Here is a 21,145-nt window from a genome sequence, read left to right as displayed (position 1 = left end):
TTCCATGGTGAGCGCGAAAAGCCGGTTCCCACCAACAACTTCGAACAGCCGGCAGCGCTCAGTAATAAACAGACTTCGAGCGCGTGCAGTTCGGTTCTGTTCGATTCGATTAGATATTATATTCCGCTCCGTTCCTTCCGTTCGATTCGTATTCGTACTGAGTTTTTCCGAGTTTCCCCCGACTACAAAAAATCACCCACCAAAAGCCGGTTCGGGATGCGATTGCGACTACGGTGATGATGATGATGATGATGATGATGCCAAGGATGCAGCTGATGCAGAATGGCTCTTGCATCTTCAAGATACAAATTAAGTTGATTTGCTGCGCTCGCGTTCTCTTGGGTAATTGAACCCAAGTTCCTTGTGCCGCGGTCTTCGAGCTCAAGCGTTTCATTGCATTTTGTGTATCTGTATCTAGATACCTTTGTCGGTATCCGTCGCTTGTCAATCTGTTCGCTGATAAAAAAGCAAACGCAAACGCAACGTAACACAACCACGAAACATAAACCAACGTCGACGGAAAATAAAAGTAACAAACAGCAAGTGGCGTATCTGTGTGTTCGGTGATAAATGCATTTCATGCGTTCCCAACTATGTAAATAGCAATTTAATTTGAGTGTCCAGAGTAAACATAAAAAAACCGCCCTGGACGTCAGTCCACCACCATCCCCAGTTAAGCCCCCGCTCCCCCGGCTTAACCCCCTTAAAAACCCCTAGGAAAACCTCTGAAAAAGGGCAGTCGTCGTCGTTGTCTACGTCGTCTGTGGCATCCAAATATTGAATATTTACAAATGCGTTGAGTGCATTTTCGAGTGGCCGGCACTTACAGCGACTCTCTGGTGGATGTGCGAGTGTATTCAACGGATTGCCAGCCAAATAAAACTGCGATTTCGAATCCGATACGACTCTATATCCGATACGCGGGTGTGCCGGTTTTCGTTCACATTTTTGTGTCGCTAATTGAGAGCGAAGGTGTTGAAGTGGTCAGGATATATACGTAAATGGCTGCCAGGATGATCTCCATATACGGCTTGGTCATTGCTTTGATGATGGGTAAGTGGATTATATGGGTTAAGTGAAGGGTCCCCGTTTTTAACTCGTAGTTGACTAGATGGAAAAATTTGCTTAAGGGGTTATGGTTTGCAATTCGCTTTTATTTGCTTGTTTTGATGTCGGCATTTCGAAATTGCTTTTGCAACTGGATCGCCTGCCAACTTCAAAGGAATCACAACATTTGTATTGCCTTGAATATTTGCCATTCCGTCTTGAATGGCAGACCACCCATAATGTGGACTCTATTAACCCCGAGGCTTTCGTAGTCAAAAGGAACTACTCTTATTACCTTATTCTTTGAGGGCTACTTTTTGTGTGCCAGAAAGAAAAACCATAATCCTGAGGAGCCTTTGTCTCTGGCAATTGAATTTGAAAGGCAGGCGGCGTGCAAAATGACTCAATTAGAAGTCAGCCAGGAGCCACCGAGCCGGCAGAACTAATTTGGAATAGGAGAACGAAGCCAGCGGGAGAGGAAGCCGTTTGGAAAATTTTGAGACTCAGTGGTAAGGACACACTGGCCACGTTCAAAATGAAGTCCTTTAGGCAAACATCAAATGCTAGAAAAGAAAAGCAAATAATGTGGGGAACACACACTGGGGAAAAACTAAGAATCTAAGAACATCATTATATATACCAGATGTTTGTAAGATAACACTGGCTGTTCAATACTAAACGTAACTTATAGCTTATGGAATATATATATTTAAGATGCTAGCTATATTTAAATTGTTCTAAAATTTTTTTAAAAAGAAATCAAATTTTTATGATTATATAGAAAATAACTAAAATAAAGCAACAAAAAAGAAGTTACAGATCTTGCTTGTTAAATTTGTTATAAAGATAGCCAATAAAAGTAAAAAAAAAATTTAATGGTTTTAAATATGTAGTTTACTTTGATGTTATAAATATATACTAAAAAAAATAATTGGGTTATCAATTAAAGAGCAAGCCAATCATTTGAGATAAAGAACCAAAGATATCTCTTGTTAATTATGCCACAAATTGAACCATTTTCTCTCAGTGCCAGCAAACACACACTTGAAATAAAAGGAGTGCCAAGGATCAGGATAACCACTTGAAGTGAGACATGCGACGCCGAAATTTCGGCTAATCAAATATAGTTTACAGCCAGGATTACGAGTGGGATAAGGATCGAGCCTGGGAGTGGGGGATCGGGATCTCGGGTCTCAAGAGGAACACACTATTATGCAAACGGAGGTCCTTAAATACGCATGTGTGTGTGTGTGTGTGTGTGTGAGACAGGACTATGAGCTGAAAACTGCTGACTGTTAAGTAGCACAAAGGCAAACAGCCGATAACAAAAGCCAGCCGGCAGACAGCAAAGGAGCGGGGGATTGCGACTGGGACTGGGATTCGGATTCGGATTCGCATATTTCAAAATCTGTGCAACGCTACACAGAGGTTCATTATTTGTATGGCAAATAATGTGGCTGTCAGTGTGTGTGTGTGTGTGCGAGTTCCTTTTGTGTGGCAGTCATAATTTGTTATTCAAGCATGCAAAATGCTGCATGCAACATGCCAGGCAGGCCAGCGGCAAAAGCAAAAGCAAAAGCAAAAGCAAGAACATCGCATCCCACATTAAGGGCAGCTGTGGCAACTACAAAACTCCCCTTCACCAACCATTGCCAACCCACCTCTGCCTCATCCTCATCCTCGTCATCGTCCTCTTCCGCCTGTCTGCGTCCTTCGGCAACCTTAAAGACCTCCAGTCGAAAGTTCTCCGGAGAGCACTCCCGCAAATTGTATGAACTAGTCTGGCATTTGCCTAGAACTCATGGAAATACAGACGGAACTCAACTACTAAACAAAAACGCAGTTTAAGTCTCCAGACTTACGGTTTCTTCATTTATGAAGTTTAGAAGTCTAGAATCTCCAGTGGTTCGATTGTGTAGTGGTTTCTATTTCATATAAATATAATATGAAAAGTGTTTTCTTTAAATCAATTTCAGTTTTAGTTAAGAGTTTAAAAATGTTAATCAAAACAAGTTTAAGGAATTCAAATAACATATCATTAAATGCCCTAAGATCATTGGTATGTTTATCTCCTAAACATTGATGTTCATTTCGTTTTGACAATTTAACTAAAATATAATTATTAAGATATGACTATAACTTAAATTAACTACAGGAAAATATTATTTCTATATATAATTTCTTAAATATTTGATAACACTAAGTGAGATGTAACAATATCGATCAGCATTATATTTACGTTATTGTAATCTTATAGAATTCTCTTGAGTCTAAATAAGAATGACGGAGATTTCTTTCAAAGAACAATAACATTTGAATTGTGTAAGACTTATTATTCATCTCTAAATTGGATTTTAACTACAAAGCAAATGGTCGAGGGAAGTTCAACCGAAGTTGAAAGGAAAAATGCCTGAATAATCCCTGTGAGTGATTAGCCTTGCTGTAACCTTTAAATTGAATTCCAACTCCATCAAAGAATTCAGTCCATTCCGGGCTCCTTTGCCGTCCATGGAGAAAACCCTAGATCAAACATTTGACGGGTAATTGTCAGACACATTTCCACTTTTCATTCAGTGCCTGTCTGGCAGTTGACTTGCAGTTTTCCAGCAACGCTTTTCCCAGACAAATGCCGCACATTCCAGAGTGACATTTCAGTTCTAGCTTCGCATTTCTTTTCCCATTCACCCGCAACCCCCTACAAACCACACGGAATCAAATCAAAACGCCACCCATGGGGCAAGTTCAAGTGGCTGCCACAGTGGGTTGCCTGATTATTACAACAATATTTCGCATTCATTGTGCTTAATCGACAAATGTTGCCGCACAATTTGTGGCAGTCGAAGTTGGAAACGTATTCGTATCTGCGTGGCATCAGCCTCCCAGTCAGAATCTGAATCTGAATCTCAAGATGCTGATGAGCAGGAGGCCGCAGCAGTTGGTACTCGTAATGCTGCCTGCTGCTGACTTGCTGATTTCGGTTATTCCAGCCAAACAAACGAACTAATTATCACACACACACGCACGGCCGATAAGGGGTGAGGGGAAGAAATGGGTATTGCACTGAAGGAAATGTTTTTTTAAATTACTCATTAAAAATAGCAAGATTTTGTGTGAACATTTTTTAAAAAACTATATTCTGTTTGTTATATTTCTGAGGGCCACAAGAAGTTACTCAGAAATTTGTTTTCATTCATAAAATTATCTAACCGAAATAATATTTTTGTAAGATCTGAAATCCCAGAATCCTAAACCGTTTGGCTTGTAAACACTATAACTTGTTTTCCTTTCATTAGTATTCATTCTATTAGAAGGGACAGACGTTAGTCTATAAAACTATAAAGTTTAGTTAAAGAAAAAGATTGGTCTTTAAAGAAATGTCTCTTCTTTAAGTCTTATTTAAAAAAAATTAATAAAATATTTAATATATGAACGTAGCAATCTTTGTTTCCAAAACTTTAGGAATAAAGTAAACATTTTATAAACAGAACTAAATCTTTTGAGTACACTTTATTGAAATAGTCAACAAAATCAAAGTTTTATGTAAATTCCAAGGTCCTAGACCTTCAGTCATTAAGTGATGACTTTTTTTATGGCCGCTCAGTGTATATTTACAGACAGATCGAGATGGGCAGTTGAGACCGGGACTGCCCGCTGCTCCGTGGTTCTGTCGCTGATGTTTGCAGCATCAACACTTTTTCAGTTTACTGCTCCTGCTCCGCCAGTACTGCTCCACTGCCTCCTCCACTGCCTCCTCCACTGACCCCTCATCATTTTGCACACCCCTCACGCATTTTCGTGCCCACATCAGCATCGACTGGGCTTGGAGCAATCAACGAACTGAAGAGCGGGACGCATATTTCTTTAATCGACGCCCAGTAACTGACTTTGTTCCCCCATCGCGAACTCGTTTTCCGCACGGCAAATTAAATCGATTCAAGGGGTGGTGAGGGGAAATCGAAAAAGGGGAAAGGACTTGTTCGGAGGAGGGTATCCAGTAACCAGACGCATTGCCTGCCCAACTGCCTTTTTGGTGGGGCCTTCGTTTCGCTGCCTTGTATCATAACACGTCTGCGGAATATGTGACTGGCATATGAAAGCCATGTGAAGGTGAAGCTGAAGCCCCTCCCCCCGAAGTCCCTGTAATGATGTTGTTCTGGCTGGCCCGCTTATTGATTCCGTGTCGTGGTCTCTGGCCCAAAGGAACCCCACAATCTGAGGTGTTGTCTCAAATTGCTCCAATTAGTGGCCAAATATAATGGTGGCCGTTTTGTAGTTCTTGTTCCCGGTTCCCCACTCGTATAATCAAAAATAATTGCTTTCGAATTGCTTTTCGTTTCGAGTTGCGGTTAGGAACAATCTTGGGATACTTGACTTCTTTGCCCCCAATGGCGCCACTTGTGGTCTTATTTAAACAGCCTTAATAGGATAAAGTCTTTTGGAATCGGTTACCTGAATTTTCTGCCAGCTCATTAGGTAATCGTCATTAAAATGCATCCATGAATTGCATTTTGAATGCCGCAAATTGCGTTTTGCGGCTGTTGATTTAATATAATAACCGAATTGCATTCACAAAAACAAAAAGAGAAACGAACAAATTAAATGAATAAAAACATATTTTCTCTCTGAATACGGTTATTTTTTGCCCGCTTTTTATGGACGCCTTCACTCCGGGCTTTTAATTATGTTGGCACAAAACTCTGGGAACGTTTTTGTTTATTTTATTTTTCATACACATATTGTAATTTTGTTTAAGCACACGCAACTTTGGTCGGCAATGATGTTGCGATTTTTGCCAAGCGGTTTTGTAATACTCTTTTCAGGCACGAGTTTTAATTTATAGATCATAAAAGGAATAATTTTTTAACAATTACATTTATTGTAAGTAATTGCTTTCAGCAATTTTAACTCTTAAACTGTTTTTAAGAAAGAAAACTAATTATTTATAAATAAATAAGGGTATTTAATATTTCAGAGTGCCTCTTTTATTTTTCTCTTCCCCTTTTTTTGTATTTTGTTTCTGGTGTTTTTGTGCTTGTATCCATGCAAAGCGCTCAACAAAATTACATTTGCGTTAAACACTGTAATTTAAGCAGCTTAAGCGCATTTAATTTGTTAAAACCACTTTAATTAAACGAAATTATGTATAATGCACTTTTGTAGTTAATTGTACGAAATTGTTTCGAAAAGGGATAATTGTGATGAGCTTAGGCTGTGGAGTTTGCAAAGCTGCAACTTTACCCTGTAATCAGTGTAATGATTAACTTTAAGGGGTTAACATTTTGCTAATTTTTTGTACCTATTTTTACAGCTCCCGTTTTGGCCGTCTCATCGCGTTTCCTGCAATTGCCACAAAGTCAGTCGGTGGTGGAGAATGAATCCATCGAATTCGAGTGCGAATCCACGGATAACTACAGCGAACTGCAGTACGACTGGTTGCATAATGGTGAGCATGAGCATGAGCCCTGATTTACATATACCATGGACATGCATTAAGCATTCGTGTTTCTTGCCAACCATTATATTCCAGGTCATCGGATTGTGTATGACAAGCGTGTCTATCAAATCGGCTCCAATTTGCATATCGAGGCGGTGCAGCGAATCGAGGATGTTGGCGACTATGTTTGCATCGCGACAAATTTGGCCAGCGGCGCCAGGGAGGCGTCTCCGCCCGCCAAATTGAGCGTGATATGTGAGTAGTTATCCCCAATCCCCAATCCCCGATCTCCAATCCCACTTTCAGTCGCAGTCCTACAATTGTACGCAATAAGAAAATTGACTGATGGTTAAAGGCGTCAGCAAATCTGAGTTTGCTTGGGTAAATTAACAAAGCGCAATTCAATTGTATGCAAAATACCCAAGGACACTAGGAAAAACTTTCATTTCCATATTGTTCCATATTTGATTCCTTACAATTTGTGAAATAAGCAGGGTTCGCTATTAGTCCTTTAAAAACTTTAAAATCATATAAAAGATATAAAAGACTGCATCAATATACAAACTCTTTGAGAACTTTAGAAATGTCTTATAACTTGCATAAAAAAATAGGCATTTAAAAAAAATGTGTGATATACATAAATACGTTTTGGTACACATAATAATAATTATGAAATAATGGAAAAAGGTCTGTTTTATAAATGAAAATATGATGTCTTTGTATCTAAGTAAAATATTCGGAAAATATTAATACCTATTGGCGTAATATCTGTTCAATAATTTAAAGTTTCTGTACCCTTACCCTTGTTAAACCTAGAATTAAGAAAATGATCTTTATTCTCTAGAATATTGTTAAGTACCCATGGCCTTGGATTCTTATTTATGCACTCACTTAGCTACCTCTGATTTCTCTGCGTGTAATTGCTAGGCATAGGGCAAATTCATTTGATTAATGCTGCATTTAATGGCATTCCTTCCCCGACTCCCCTTGGCCTTCCGCCCCCCCACTGCCAAACCCCCTTTTAGTTCTGGGCAAACCACAAGACAACAAGAAAAGGTAAAGAGGCATAAAAACACAACCGAAGCGGACGCAACACAGCACAACCGACCGATGAAAGATAAAAACCGAAAGTTTTGATGTACATGCGTCAGATCCCATGCTAACCGAACCCCATTCAGTGCCGCCCTTTTCCAAGGCCCCCCTCCCTCTCCACCCCGCCGCCGCCTCTGCCCAGAACTACAGGAAGTGCAGTGCAGTGCACAGAATGCAGTCCCATGCACCGGAGCGTGAAGAAGAAGACACAGCTGAAGAAAAGCTCACAGAAAGAAATATATTCTTCAATTTTTAATATCAAAAGATCAATTAAAATAAATCTTTAGAATATTAAGAATATAACATTTCTTATTCAAGTATTTTTAAATTAAATTTAAAATTTAAATTTAAATTAAATCAAATTGCATAAAATAATTGTCCTACTTCTGATATATTTGTTATTAACAATACATTTTTCTTTATAAAGACACAAGGAATACTATTATATTATATAACTGAACTTCAAAATATATTTATTCTTCATTAAAAAAATGTAGAAGAGCAATCTATTTCTTACATTACAAAAAGTAATATATTATGTTACTTTGTTTCTCTAAAATCAACTCTTCAAGCAACTTTCAATACCTAAATGCTTTTGGACACTAAGCAATTTTGTTATACTTATTCTTATTCAACTGCAGATTTGTTAATTATTGCAGTAAACTATAGATAAATATATAGAAATATATATTTTCCAGTGCATTGGTGATTCCCTTCAAGCAGCAAGTGCAGTTGCAGTTCTTGGCCTCTTGTTGAGGCAGCGGCGTCACGTGATTGATGTTCATTTAGTTGCATTTGCCTTTAAGCAGAAAAATGCATAAATTTAACAAACAGCTCGGCAGAGATCCCCAATCTACCGTCCCGCCTTCCCTTCCTCCCCCCTCCCCCTACCATTTGATGTAAACAAAACGCGGGTTTTTATGCACAATCTGGAGTGCATGTGTTTGGGGAACTTCTTGCTATATAAAAGATATATCTGATCTGGTGGCTGCTATCTGCATCTGCATCTGCATTTGTATCTGTAGCTGGCCTGTCAGCGCTTCCACGGCATCCGAGTTCTGATCAAAGCCACCCAACAGCAATGGTCTGCTATTTATACACCCGGCCTCATCTCAAGTGTTTTTAGCTAATTAATTAACTAATTAATTTGTAGTTTGGGGAGTTGATTTTAATTGCCGCAGCTCCCTCCAAAAAAAGCAGCTGCTGTTGAAAGTTCGTGGAGAGGGAGGATGGTGGGTATGTGTATGCATCTTGGCGCCAGCTGAAGCTAAGTGGGTTATGTGATTACAACCCCCTGCCCAGCTTGCACCAATCTCATAATTCTTGAGCAGCAGACAAAAACTATTAAAATATGCATGTAGCCAAGGATGGCGGATGGTGTCGTTCGTCTGAAGTTTGGGTTTCGTAAACGTTTTTATTCAGGAGCCAAGGCTATTGTCTCCCAGCTGCATTGTCTCAGCCGGGAATTTTATCGTCTTCATTTTCCTTTGCAAATAAGTGTTCAATTAAGCGCGTGAAAAGTGACATTTTTGTTGGCAACGTTTTTACAAATTTACGATGGAAAATAAATGACAGAAAGGCAGTGGAAATGGAAGAAGGAATTTCTGTTGTACCCTTAAGAGCAGTTAAAATATGGAAGGAGAAATAGAAAATTTAATGGAGTTTAAGATTAATATAAAGGTTAAAGAATATATTAATTATAATAATCGGTTTAGAGCCCAACCTATTAAAATTAATTTGATTGAAAAGAATAAATACAAACAATGCTTAATATTGCATACACAGAAATATGGATAGTTAAATATTTTAAAAAGTTGTTTGGAAAACCAAGATTTGAATGAAGCTGAAATAGTTAATTAAAAACAAGAACTTTGCAAGAAATATACATAAAATCAAGTCTTTAAGACGCCTGCAATCTCAACGACCAAGTTGAGCAAACCCCTTTTCAAAGGATCATAAAAAGGGGAAGACAAATGCTGACAGTGCCTGCAAACTAACCGATGACTACAAGGAATTAAGCAGACAGCGAAGAAATTAAACAGACAGCGAAACGGCAATAAAACCAGGACCCAGAATCAAGTCAGGGCCAAAACAAGTAGAAAAAAGGAGCAGTGCCAGACCGAAAACCAGACGACGACTGGCTTCTGAAAGGACGAGACGAGACGCGGGGAAGGACATTCCAAACATTTGCTCAGCGAAAGGGGTTGTTGGACTCTCAGGACTCAGGACTGAGGAACTGGGGATACCTAGACTAACCATTGAACAGCTGAGCGAAGCTGGTGGCTAAAAGCAGAGTGTTTGTATGCTGAAATGTACTTTTACAGGGGGGAAATGAAATGCAACATTAACACGGAACATAAACATAAAATGAGAAATGGCAGCAGCAACATCAGCAGCAACAATGGCAACCCAACAGCCAGCAAAGTCATAAAAACCAAACAAAATGCAAAGACACACCAAGGACGAAGGACGTAGGGGGTGGAAGGACGAAAAGCAACCCCCAAATCGACAAACCAGGCACCAGGCACCCCCATCACATATAGACTTTAGCCGCTGTTGTATCTGTGCTCTAGACACAAGTTCAAGTTGACTGCAGTTGGCAAGTTGGGTTTTTTTTTATTTTACGGATGCGAGGGTGGAAAGGGATTTTCCGGGGATCCGCGAGGGGGGAAACCGGATAATTTTCATTTTGTGAATGCCGGAAAAACGCATAAAATTTTACGAGCCCAGCTCGGAGCACATTAAAGGGGACGACAACGACGACGACGACGACAGACAGCCAGACAGTTAGACCGAAAAACAGAAAAACAGACACGAGCTGGGAAACAGAAACTGTAGCCAACTTTTTGGCGCGCTATCCTGCGACCTGTCTCTGTGTCTCTATATTCTCTTATACAGCGTAAAAAATAATATTTTCGATTTTAAAGTAGGTACTGAAATATAAATTAATTAATCTGTACTCAGCTTACCAGGCACAAAATAACACACATATTTTATAACAAGGGATCCCATAACATATATTTTTAATAAATTTAATGATAATAAACCAAGTAAACTAACATAGAGAGTAATTCGGAAATCTCTTTAGAGATATTTTTTTCTGTGCATCTCTGGCGACTACTCTTTTTCCAACTCTAGGATTTTCGTTTATTTTCTTTTTTGACATTTATTTTACTTTTAGCTTTTCTCTGCTCTTACACGAGTTGATCATTGGCAACTTTTGGGGAAAGCGTTAGATGGCAGCAGCAACAGGAGCGTAGTTCAGGGAATCCCACCACGAAAGGGGGCTTATGCCCTTGCCAGGGGTTAAAGGTCAGAGTAGCTTATATCCCCTTTCTAAAAGCCACTGGCAGGCAAAAATCCAGAGAACCAAACGCAGACAATGTGCGATAATCGAATGTTTAACGTTTTAATTTGAAAATCGTTTGGGGGGTGTTGAGACAGCGACTGGCCAACTTTAATTAAAGATTCCATGATAACGCACTGGGGAAGCGAAGCCAACGAATGTTGCCATAAATTTTCCATAAATGGAATGGACAAATGGCCACTGAAATTGGAAATCTGAAGGAAATGGGAAAATCTGAAATTCATTGATACCGAAATCTGAAATCATCCGTTGATGAAAAGCACTCATCGATTTGTATCTGAGGCAAAATGATCTGGCAAATAGTTCATTTTTTGAGTGAGATTATCTCCCCTCTATTTTGTTATACTGCCCCTTGCATGTGCGCCAATTTGTGAAATGGGTCAATAACTTGTAAGCCGCTTTGTGCCAGAACCAATTGAAGTGAAATGGAGTGGAGTGCTGCTGGCCAGTGTCCAATTGGAAACACAGAAGGGCTGCATAAGTCCATTAACGTTTACAATTACTGCCGGCCACTTCAGAAACTCAGCCACTTCTATGGTCTCCCATTTCCATCTTTCATTGGACATGGGCCACTTGGCTTTATGACAGCGCTGAAAACATTTCCACTCACAACTCTGCCTGCACAGCCGAATAATCTATTTTTGATTATCAATTAATTATATTTTCATAAAAGCGATAAAAACGAATGCAGCACAGTGCAGCTCATAAAAAGGAAAGGAAAAAAGAGTTATCTTATCGCGGGTCTTGGAGAAGCGGGCTCACCAGTTGACGAAATAAGTCGCAGTCGGCACACTTATTCCGCCTTTGGGGCTTTGAGTTTGGAATGGGGGGTACCAAAACAGGAGGTTCTCCTTTCAAGACCCGATAACAACGATCCGCTCTGCAACTCCCCGGGCAACTGTCAATTCCGATATCTATAATTCTGCCCGCCTTTCGACATTTACTTCCACTTTGTTTACCCAAGGCGTCTCTATTTTTTCTACGCTTTTTTATTATGGGTCCCGGTCCCACTTGCACTCACACCACCGCTCGGCATTCCTTCAATTGTTTACAGCGATTGTGGTTTATGCTCCAGCCAGCGAAAAAGTCTAACAAATTTATTTTGTTTCGGAGTCGTGTTGGTTTACTTCTTCGTTTTATTTTTCACGTTCCCAGCAGCTGTAGTTGCCCAGTGTGTTTACCTCGTCTTGCACACGTTCAACGTGTGAATGATGGCCGCCTTCCGACCCCGCCCCTGACTCCAAAATTCGTCGGTGCCACTCCCACTCCCACTCTCACGCCCTACGCCCCCCTCAGGTATATAGCCCATTATGCCAGAGGTGTCAAAAGATCTGCAGCCTCTGACGATGCATACATCAGTCTAATGAGACGCTCGTTAATTAGCGAGACGCGGCTGGCTCGTAATTTCAGTTACAGTTAGGCCACGTTTTTCCAACCTTTTTCCTGGCTCTGCGTGGTAGTTAGCCAACATGGTCTTTGCAATGTTGTAGTTCCTAAGATCACACAGAAATCGCAAAATGAGTAGTCGAAAAGATTAAGATTTATAGGAGGTAGCTCGAAAGACCTTTTCAAACAAACTCTATATGTGTCTTTATGTTCAAGGTAATCTAGATTTAATCTTTCTATCAGAGGAAGCAAAAAACATTTTAAATTGTCTTTCTAAATAAACTAAAATAAATTATTAAAAGTACTTAGGATGTTGATGCACGTATTTTTATTTGCTGACTAAGCAAGAGATATATATAAAAAACAAAAGAAAATATTTTTCTTGTAAAACATATTATGTAACTCACTTATAAAGCAATTTACTTTTTTATTTTTCACTAAAAAATAAATTAAAAGTTTACTTATTAAAGAAATATTAAGCCTAACAATATGTTTTCAAAAGTCTATCTTCAAATGTAGGCCTGCGTAAAGTATTTCATAACTAAGCACGAAATGCATTTGTTTACTTTACCTTTCGGCAATATGTAGTAAATACCTAACCCATTTATGATCAGCTCAAATGTCCATAAACAAAATTTCCACACTTTCAGAATGCTAGTCCATCAGATACTTTTGTGTTTACCCCTCAAGATGCGAGTTGTGTCCGCATTTAGCCGAGTTGAATCGACTGCACACTTTACCTACTGCTCAATTCCCCCGAGATGTTTGGCCATCCATTAGATACTTTCGCTCGCAGGCCGTCTAAGTGCCAATTAGTTCACTCTACTGTCATTTTAGTCGTAACATATACCAAAAGTTTGTGCCACAGGCCAACCGAACAACCGAACAAGCGAAGGTATCGTATCCATCGTCGCCGTTTAGCTGACGGACGTGGACGTGCCCCAAGAAGAGCAAATATACAAATACACAAATATACCAACACATTTCAAACTTTTGACACTTCCCCAACGGAGACGAAGACACGGCTCTGTTTATTGAGTTGTTGCTGTCGGTCTTGGGCTGTTCTGTTCGGTTCTGTTTTTCCTCTGCCTGCCACCAAATAAGTGTCTACAAATATTTAGAGGCATTTTTTGTTCACTGACTCCGCGAGACGCAAACAAAGTCGGTGCCCAAACAAGATTTATGTGCATATGTAAATTTCTCTAACGCGGCCAGCAAACCGCAGTCCAACAGACCTGGCAAACATTCAGATAGGCAAAGTGAGGGAAAATATCCATAAAACATACATCAACCATTTGCCTAGTCGGCTCCTTCGGGCCGCAGATAAAAAATGTTTTATGAAAATTATGGCACCATCTCCGAAGGCTGGGGAGAATACTCTGGTATATACACAAAAATACATATACCCATGCAAATAGCGAATCTGACAAAAAACAATTTGAATAAATTATTTGGTGGGGATTTCAAATTAGAACATTTGAGGCAAAACATCGCCCGGCATCCGACAATTATCACTCGAGATACAAAAGTATCTCATTTACATCGGCACAATGGGCTGCAGATACACGATTGCAGCTAGAAGATATGAGGGAAGTCCGGTATTACAAAAGCCACACACTGAAAAACATATCCGTATTCGGGAAGTTTCCAAAAAGTATTGTAACTACTAATTCTTTACACATTAGGTATGCTTTTAGAACACATCTGCTTTACTGTAGTATAATAAAAGGTAAACTAAGAGCATATTTAGAAGATCCTTTTTGACAATAAATAGAAACAACATTTAAGAATTTGCTTATGTGGATTATGATAATTAAGTATTGCTATTTTGGTCATAAAAAAAGATTTACAAATTTTATATTGATGAGGTACTGTTGTATTTCTGATATAAATATTTTTATTTTTTCCTGTGCAGCGAATGTGAATGCTAGCGTGTCTGCAACATGACCGGCCACGCCCCTTGCGCCTCCGGCTGCCACTAAAACATAAATTAAACCCTATGCCACGGCACCGAGTTTAGAGAGCAGCACATTCTTCTTTTGCACTGCAGTTTCCTTTGCCATTTTCCCACTTTTTTATGCGCTTTTCTTTTACGCCACAAAAACTCTTTTCTCATGCGGCAATTGTTGGCAAGTACCGTTCCATTCCGTTCCGTTTGGCCAAGAAGTGGAAAAGCCCGTGGGCCCGGGAAAATCGGGGGGCATGTGAGCATTTACATATGGGCAGCAGTAAGGTGGTAGTGGGGTTGGGGTCCTGGTCTTGGTATTGGTATTGGTCTTCCCCTGACTGACAGTTCAATTTATGCTTCCTCGGCACCTTAAATGGGCTGCCTGGCTTCGCCGATAAAGACAAAGATTGCAGCGTCGTGTTCGGCGCTGAACTGACGATAAAATGCACTTAATGCCGCGCGAAATACCCGTACTTGCAAAGGGAAATATGTATAACCAGAAAGCAGAAAAAACAGAAAAGCAAAAAAGCACAAAATCAGAAAGAAGAAACGGGCGAAACGAATTCGCAGAGCCAAGAAAACGCATTAAGGCTAAATGTATCTTCCGGATATATTATGCATATTTATGGAATGCCAGCCTATTCGGTTTCACGGGGTCTGGGGCTGGGGCTAGTCAATAACTTGCAGGCAAGTACATTCCAAATCCCGCTGACCGAACTGCTGCAGCTACCCTCGGCCCGCGTCTTGCATTAATTCAATTAGTTTATAGCCCACACTCACATCTTCGCATCTGCTTCGCCTTTAACACAGAGAAAAAATACTTCCTTAGCCTGAAGCTTATATTTATATTAAATTCCTTTTAAATAATTTTAAAACTTTAATTTAAACTTAAGAAAATTATTACATTCGTTTAAAATAAATGTATAATTCTTAAGCATGTTTTGTGTAAGTAGAATCCTTAAATGTTGACTCAATTTATAAGATTTACATATTTATTATTCTAGTTTTCTTATATCTAGTCTTTAAAATTGCAAAGAATTAAATCAGTTATGAATTCAAAAGGAATTTAAAGAATAGGGCTTTAACTTTCAACACAGAACAACATAAATATCCTATTTTTAGTTTGCAATGCAAATCGTAGCAAAACAACAATTAAGCTAAACGCAATTTAATTTATGAACAAATTTAAACATCAGTCAATCAACTCAAACCACCATTCATCATTAACATAGCTTCGGATAATATAATTAATTTTAGCTTTACTTAATTTATATTGCCTACTTTTTTTGGAAAATAACTTTAAAAGTTTTATTTTATTGTCGACTCTTATAAACCAATAATAATAAATTTATAACATATTATTACTGATATAGTAATTTTTAGTACAGCGATTTTAGGCAATAACAATTTAATTTTTTAATAGGGATGGGAGGACTTTATATTGCCAATAAAACTACTTCGAGTGATAAAAACCTCCAAAGTATAATTTTTGTATATTATGACAATGCACTTACAATAAAACTTTCACATTTCTCTCTTCAGATCTGGAATCGGCCAGTGTGCAGCTGCTGGGCAGCAATCGCAACGAGCTGCTGCTGAAGTGCCACGTGGAGGGAGCCTCCGGGGATTCGGAATCGCTTCGAATCGAATGGTACCGCAACAGCGCCAAGTTGAGCAGTTGGAAGAATGTCCAGTTGGATCAGCACCGCCTCATTGTCCGTCAGCCGGGACCCGCCGACGATGGCCTGTACCGCTGTACCGCCTCCAATGCGGCGGGTCGGGTGATGAGCAAGCAGGGCTACCTCTATCAGTCGAATGTGAAGTGCCTGCCCAGACTTCCCAGGCGAAAGAATCAAAAGCTGCTCGAGTCCTGGGACAAGCAGACATTCCTGTGCCGCGGCAAGCGTGGCGGATCTGGTGGCTTGGAGTCACTGCCCCCGGCGCCAGAGGATCTGCGCATTGTCCAGGGACCCAGCAGCCAGGTGGTCATCAAGGAGGGTGAACCCAATGCCCTGACCTGCCTCTATGAACTGCCCGACGAGCTGCAAAACCAACGCATTCAACTTCGCTGGCGAAAGGATGGCAAGCTGCTGCGGCAAGTGGAACTTGGTGGTTCGGTGCCCATACCCGGGCACTCCTCCTCCGATTCTGGCAAGGATGCCCTGCTCCGGGAAGACGCTCGTCTAGTGCTCCACAAGCAGAACGGAACCCTGAGCTTTGCCAGCATTATAGCCAGCGATGCGGGCCAGTACCAATGTCAGCTGCAACTGGAGGCTCATGCCCCGATTAACTCGTCGCCTGGCGTCCTGGAGGTCATCGAACAACTGAAGTTTGTGCCACAGCCCACATCCAAGAATCTGGAGCTGGATGCAGTGGTGGCCAAGGTGCACTGCAAGGCTCAGGGTACTCCAACGCCACAGGTGCAATGGATGAGGGTGAGTAATTATTGGCATTTTGGGAATTTAAATGGTAAACTTCAGTAACCTTATATCTGAAAAATCAGTACAATTTAAAGTTCATTTTAGAAAATATTAATAATAGATATACTATCTCTTAAGAAAACATAACTCTTAGCTGCAATCATAAAACCTGTCAATTTGCCGACATCGTTGGCCGAAAAAAAAAACGATTGACATCCGTTTATTCAGTTGTAGCCAAGGCACTTCGGTCTTCATTTTGACAGCTCTCAAATGGGAATGTTAGACACTGCTACCACCTTTGGGCCCACTCCATTCCAGTGATGGCCACATGTCACTGACAAATTGAAAAACGCGCAACGCGCCGCTGGGCAAACTTTTCCTTCCAAACAAACCGTTTCATATGGAAAACTCTATTGAGTCTATCTGGCCTAAGCACCCTTCTTCGGTACCACTCCACTACTCCACCACTCCATGAAAACCCACTCTGTTCGCCTGCCATTGAGCGTTTTGTTTTGCCAGCTGTTTGCCATGGCCAACCAATTTCGGCAACTGTTTGTCTATTTGGGAACGGGCCGAAAAAAAAGGAAATCGAACCCTTTCAAAAGAAGTTTTTCATTTGGGCGAAAAACAAACCTGGCTCAAACCTGTTCAAAGTGTTGTGTGCCCTGTTTTGGTTGTTTTTCTGAATATTTGATGAAAACGCATGGCACACGTTGGCAAATTGGTTGGTAATGGTCAGCTGTCTGCTTCTATACGTCACAGACACCAAGCAAAAAGTATTGGTTTTTAATTGGATATTTAAAAAATTGCATTTTGAATTTGCATATATGTAACTTTGATAATTCAATACGGAAAGTTCTCTAGTTATTTGAAATTATCTTTTAAAGTTAAACTATCTTTTTATTACGAAAGGGGATGCCACAGAAAACGCTACAATTTAAAAAAGACTTAGAAAGGTATATAAAAGTATGCCATAAAAAAAAATTGGCTTTCGGAATGAATTGCACGGAATTTCGGACTCAAAATATATTACTAAAAACTTTTAGAGACTTCAGTGATTTTATATATGTATATATATATATATATATATATAAACTAAATGTTGGTTTTATTAAAATCTTTATTTTTTCTGTGCAGGATGGTGTAAACACTTCGTTACCCGACCAAGTAGAAGTAGATGCCAATGGAACACTTATATTTAGGAACGTAAACTCCGAACATCGTGGCAACTACACTTGTTATGCCAGTAATACCCAGGGTCAGATTAACGCCACGGTGGCCATAAATGTGGTGGTCACGCCCAAGTTCAGTGTGCCTCCGGTGGGTCCGATTGAGACCTCTGAGCAGGGCACTGTGGTGATGCACTGCCAGGCGATTGGTGACCCCAAACCGACGATTCAGTGGGATAAGGATCTCAAGTATCTGAGCGAGAACAATACGGATCGGGAGAGATTCAGGTTCCTGGAGAATGGCACCCTGGAGATTCGGAATGTGCAGGTGGAGGATGAGGGCAGCTATGGCTGCACCATTGGCAACAGTGCAGGCCTCAAGCGGGAGGATGTCCAGTTGGTGGTGAAGACAACTGGCGACGGTTTTGCCCCCGAGGAGTCCGGCGGTGATGGCTTCCTCGTCACCCGAGCCGTTCTTATCACCATGACCGTGGCCCTCGCCTACATTGTTTTGGTGGTGGGTCTAATGCTCTGGTGTCGCTATCGTCGTCAGGCCAGAAAAGCCCGCCTGAACGAACTGAGCACCAAGGAGGCTGGCGCGGATCAGCCGGATGCCGCTATAAATGGCAAGGGCTCGGAGCAGGAGCCCTGCCTCTCCAAGCAGCACAATGGCCACAGCAAGTCCAGGTCCAAATCCAGCGGGGATGCCCAGAAGTCCGATGACACAGCCTGCAGCCAGCAGTCGAGGGCCTCCAAGAAGTCCGCCCACATTTACGAACAGTTGGCCTTGCCAAGATCCGGACTCAGTGAACTCATTCAAATTGGACGCGGCGAGTTCGGGGATGTGTTTGTGGGCAAGCTGAAGGCCACTCTGGTGCCCAGTGGCTCACCCACGGATAAGGATGCGGACACGGAAAAACAGCACAGTAATAGCGAAAACGGCAGTGGCGGAAGCGGAAGTGGCAGCACCACACTGAGTACCCTCAACGAGAAGCGACGCTCCAAGACCTCCATGGATGACATCGAGGAGATCAAGGAGGAGGAGCAGGAGCAGCAGGATCAGACGGGTCTCGAGCAGCTGGTCCTGGTCAAGGCCCTCAATAAAGTGAAGGACGAGCAGGCCTGCCAGGAGTTCCGACGACAATTGGATCTCTTGCGTGGCCTTTCGCACAAGGGGGTGGTACGCTTATTTGGCCTGTGTCGCGAAAAAGATCCGCACTACATGGTGCTGGAGTACACCGATTGGGGCGATCTCAAGCAGTTCCTGCTTGCCACCGCCGGAAAGGTAAACACTGCCACCGCCGGAAGCTCTTCGCCGCCGCCACTGACCACCAGCCAGGTTTTGGCCGTGGCCTACCAAATTGCCCGAGGAATGGACGCCATCTACAGAGCTCGATTCACCCATAGGTAAGATCATTTCTTAAATTATTATAGTGAAAAAGTACAAAAAAGGATAAACGTTTGCCGAAAAGTATGCAATGAAATATTAAACTACTTTTTCTGTGGTGAGTTGCAAGGACTTCTGGGTTGAAATTATATTATTGCATATTTTTAAGCACCTTAATAAATGATTTTAAAAACCCTTATGATTTCTTTTGTACCAACCTCTATATTTACAAATTATTTATTTATTTTATATTTTTGTTAACTCTTCAGGGATCTGGCCACTCGGAACTGCGTGATCTCCAGTGAATTTATAGTAAAGGTCTCCTATCCGGCTCTCTGCAAGGACAAGTACAGCCGCGAGTACCACAAGCATCGGAACACGCTGCTCCCGATTCGCTGGCTGGCACCCGAGTGTATCCAGGAGGATGAGTACACCACCAAGAGCGACATCTTCGCCTACGGAGTGGTGGTGTGGGAGCTCTTTAATCAGGCCACCAAGCTTCCACACGAGGAACTGACCAACGAGCAGGTGGTGCAGCGATCACAGGCAGGATCCTTGGAATGGTCGGTGGCCGATGCGACCCCTGACTGCCTCAGGGAAATATTGGTAAGCATCCTTATATAGTAATCAATTAAATCAAATTAATAACAGATTTAATAAGACTATAAAAAGCAAAAATTATCATTTAGACAGGACTTTACAATACACTAATGAAAAAAAATTTGTAAATCCAAATATTTTGTACTGAATTTAAACATTTTTCGCTTCGATTTTTAACCATTCTATTTTTGACACTTTTCGGAACTGATTTAAATACCTAAAAGTTTAATTAATATGTAAACCATTTTTAAATTAAATAAAATGCATTCAAATGAAATATAACTAATTAAACCCTAGTATTTTCAACATTGATTGAAATATTTTATTAAACATTGTCTTATCTTATCTTATTATATTATTTAGTACCTATAAGCTATTACTGTTTTAGACCCTGACCTTACCAAGACATGACAACTAATTTCCCCATGTTTTTATACAATTTCAGCTGTCCTGCTGGGTGACCAACCCCAAGGAGCGACCCTCGTTCAGCCAACTGGGGGCTGCCCTCAGCAAGGCCATGCAGAGTGCCGAGAAGTGAGGTCAGACTGATGGAGCATAGAGTATGCCAAAAAGTAATTAGTAGTATTGTCCTTAGTATCTGCCCGAGTATTGTCTCCGCTAACGTAGGCTTAAGTTCGACGCCTGTTCAACATGCGTACTTAGCGTACACACAGACCGATGGCTAAATTTGAACAGTAACTGTACAAACACACTATATATACACTATATATATATGTATTGGATTGGGGATATCTTCGAGAATAGTATTTGCGTGGTGCTGCATACACACAAGTATGCAGCTAAAATGTACATAAAAACTGCCACAAATTTGCATTTAAACCAGTTGAAGCATTTCTAGGATTAAAGCATTTTAACCTTCATCATCAGCATTTTATAATCGACTTCTAAGCTAAACTAGTACGTATAAATACACGACCATATGCATCACAAAAACAACGAGCGATTTCAATGCTTTCAAACATTGAAAAACTAAGCCAAATTTTAAGTTTAGCATTGAGTAAAATACACCCACATATTTTATCATACGCCTAGTTATATATTTATATGCATAAGAAAAAGAAAACGAAAAAGAAAAACCAGCCGAAACAAATTTATGACTAGCCATTTAAGCTTTGATGCATGTTTACAAAACATTTAAATAAACCCGAATAAATAAATTTAACCGAAAAGCAAAAATTCAAAGTCTTGGCTATATTTCAATGGATGGAGTAGCGAAAAAACCCTCGTTGAACTACTATTTTTTATAGGCATTTCATTTGGCGTGGAAAATTTGT

The 21,145-nt window shown here is 40.6% G+C and overlaps 1 protein-coding gene across 1 annotated transcript; it reads left to right on the top strand.

Annotated features, from left to right (window-relative positions):
* The first annotated feature begins 57 nt into the window (after window positions 1-57).
* Window positions 58-21,047, top strand: LOC108144762 (tyrosine-protein kinase-like otk). The gene is made up of 7 exons (XM_017269869.2): window positions 58-1,053; window positions 6,356-6,490; window positions 6,575-6,736; window positions 15,817-16,709; window positions 17,832-19,270; window positions 19,520-19,856; window positions 20,296-21,047. The coding sequence occupies exons 1-7, from the start codon at window positions 1,002-1,004 to the stop codon at window positions 20,386-20,388; spliced, it is 3,111 nt and encodes a 1,036-aa protein (XP_017125358.1). The 5' UTR covers window positions 58-1,001; the 3' UTR covers window positions 20,389-21,047.
* The last annotated feature ends 98 nt before the right edge of the window (window positions 21,048-21,145 follow it).

Source organism: Drosophila elegans, unplaced genomic scaffold, assembly GCF_018152505.1.
Source record: "Drosophila elegans isolate 14027-0461.03 unplaced genomic scaffold, ASM1815250v1 contig_183, whole genome shotgun sequence".
Classification (NCBI taxonomy): Eukaryota; Metazoa; Arthropoda; class Insecta; order Diptera; family Drosophilidae; genus Drosophila; species Drosophila elegans.
The sequence above is the reverse complement of the archived record's forward strand: the minus strand, read 5'-3'. Positions and strand labels throughout refer to the sequence as shown.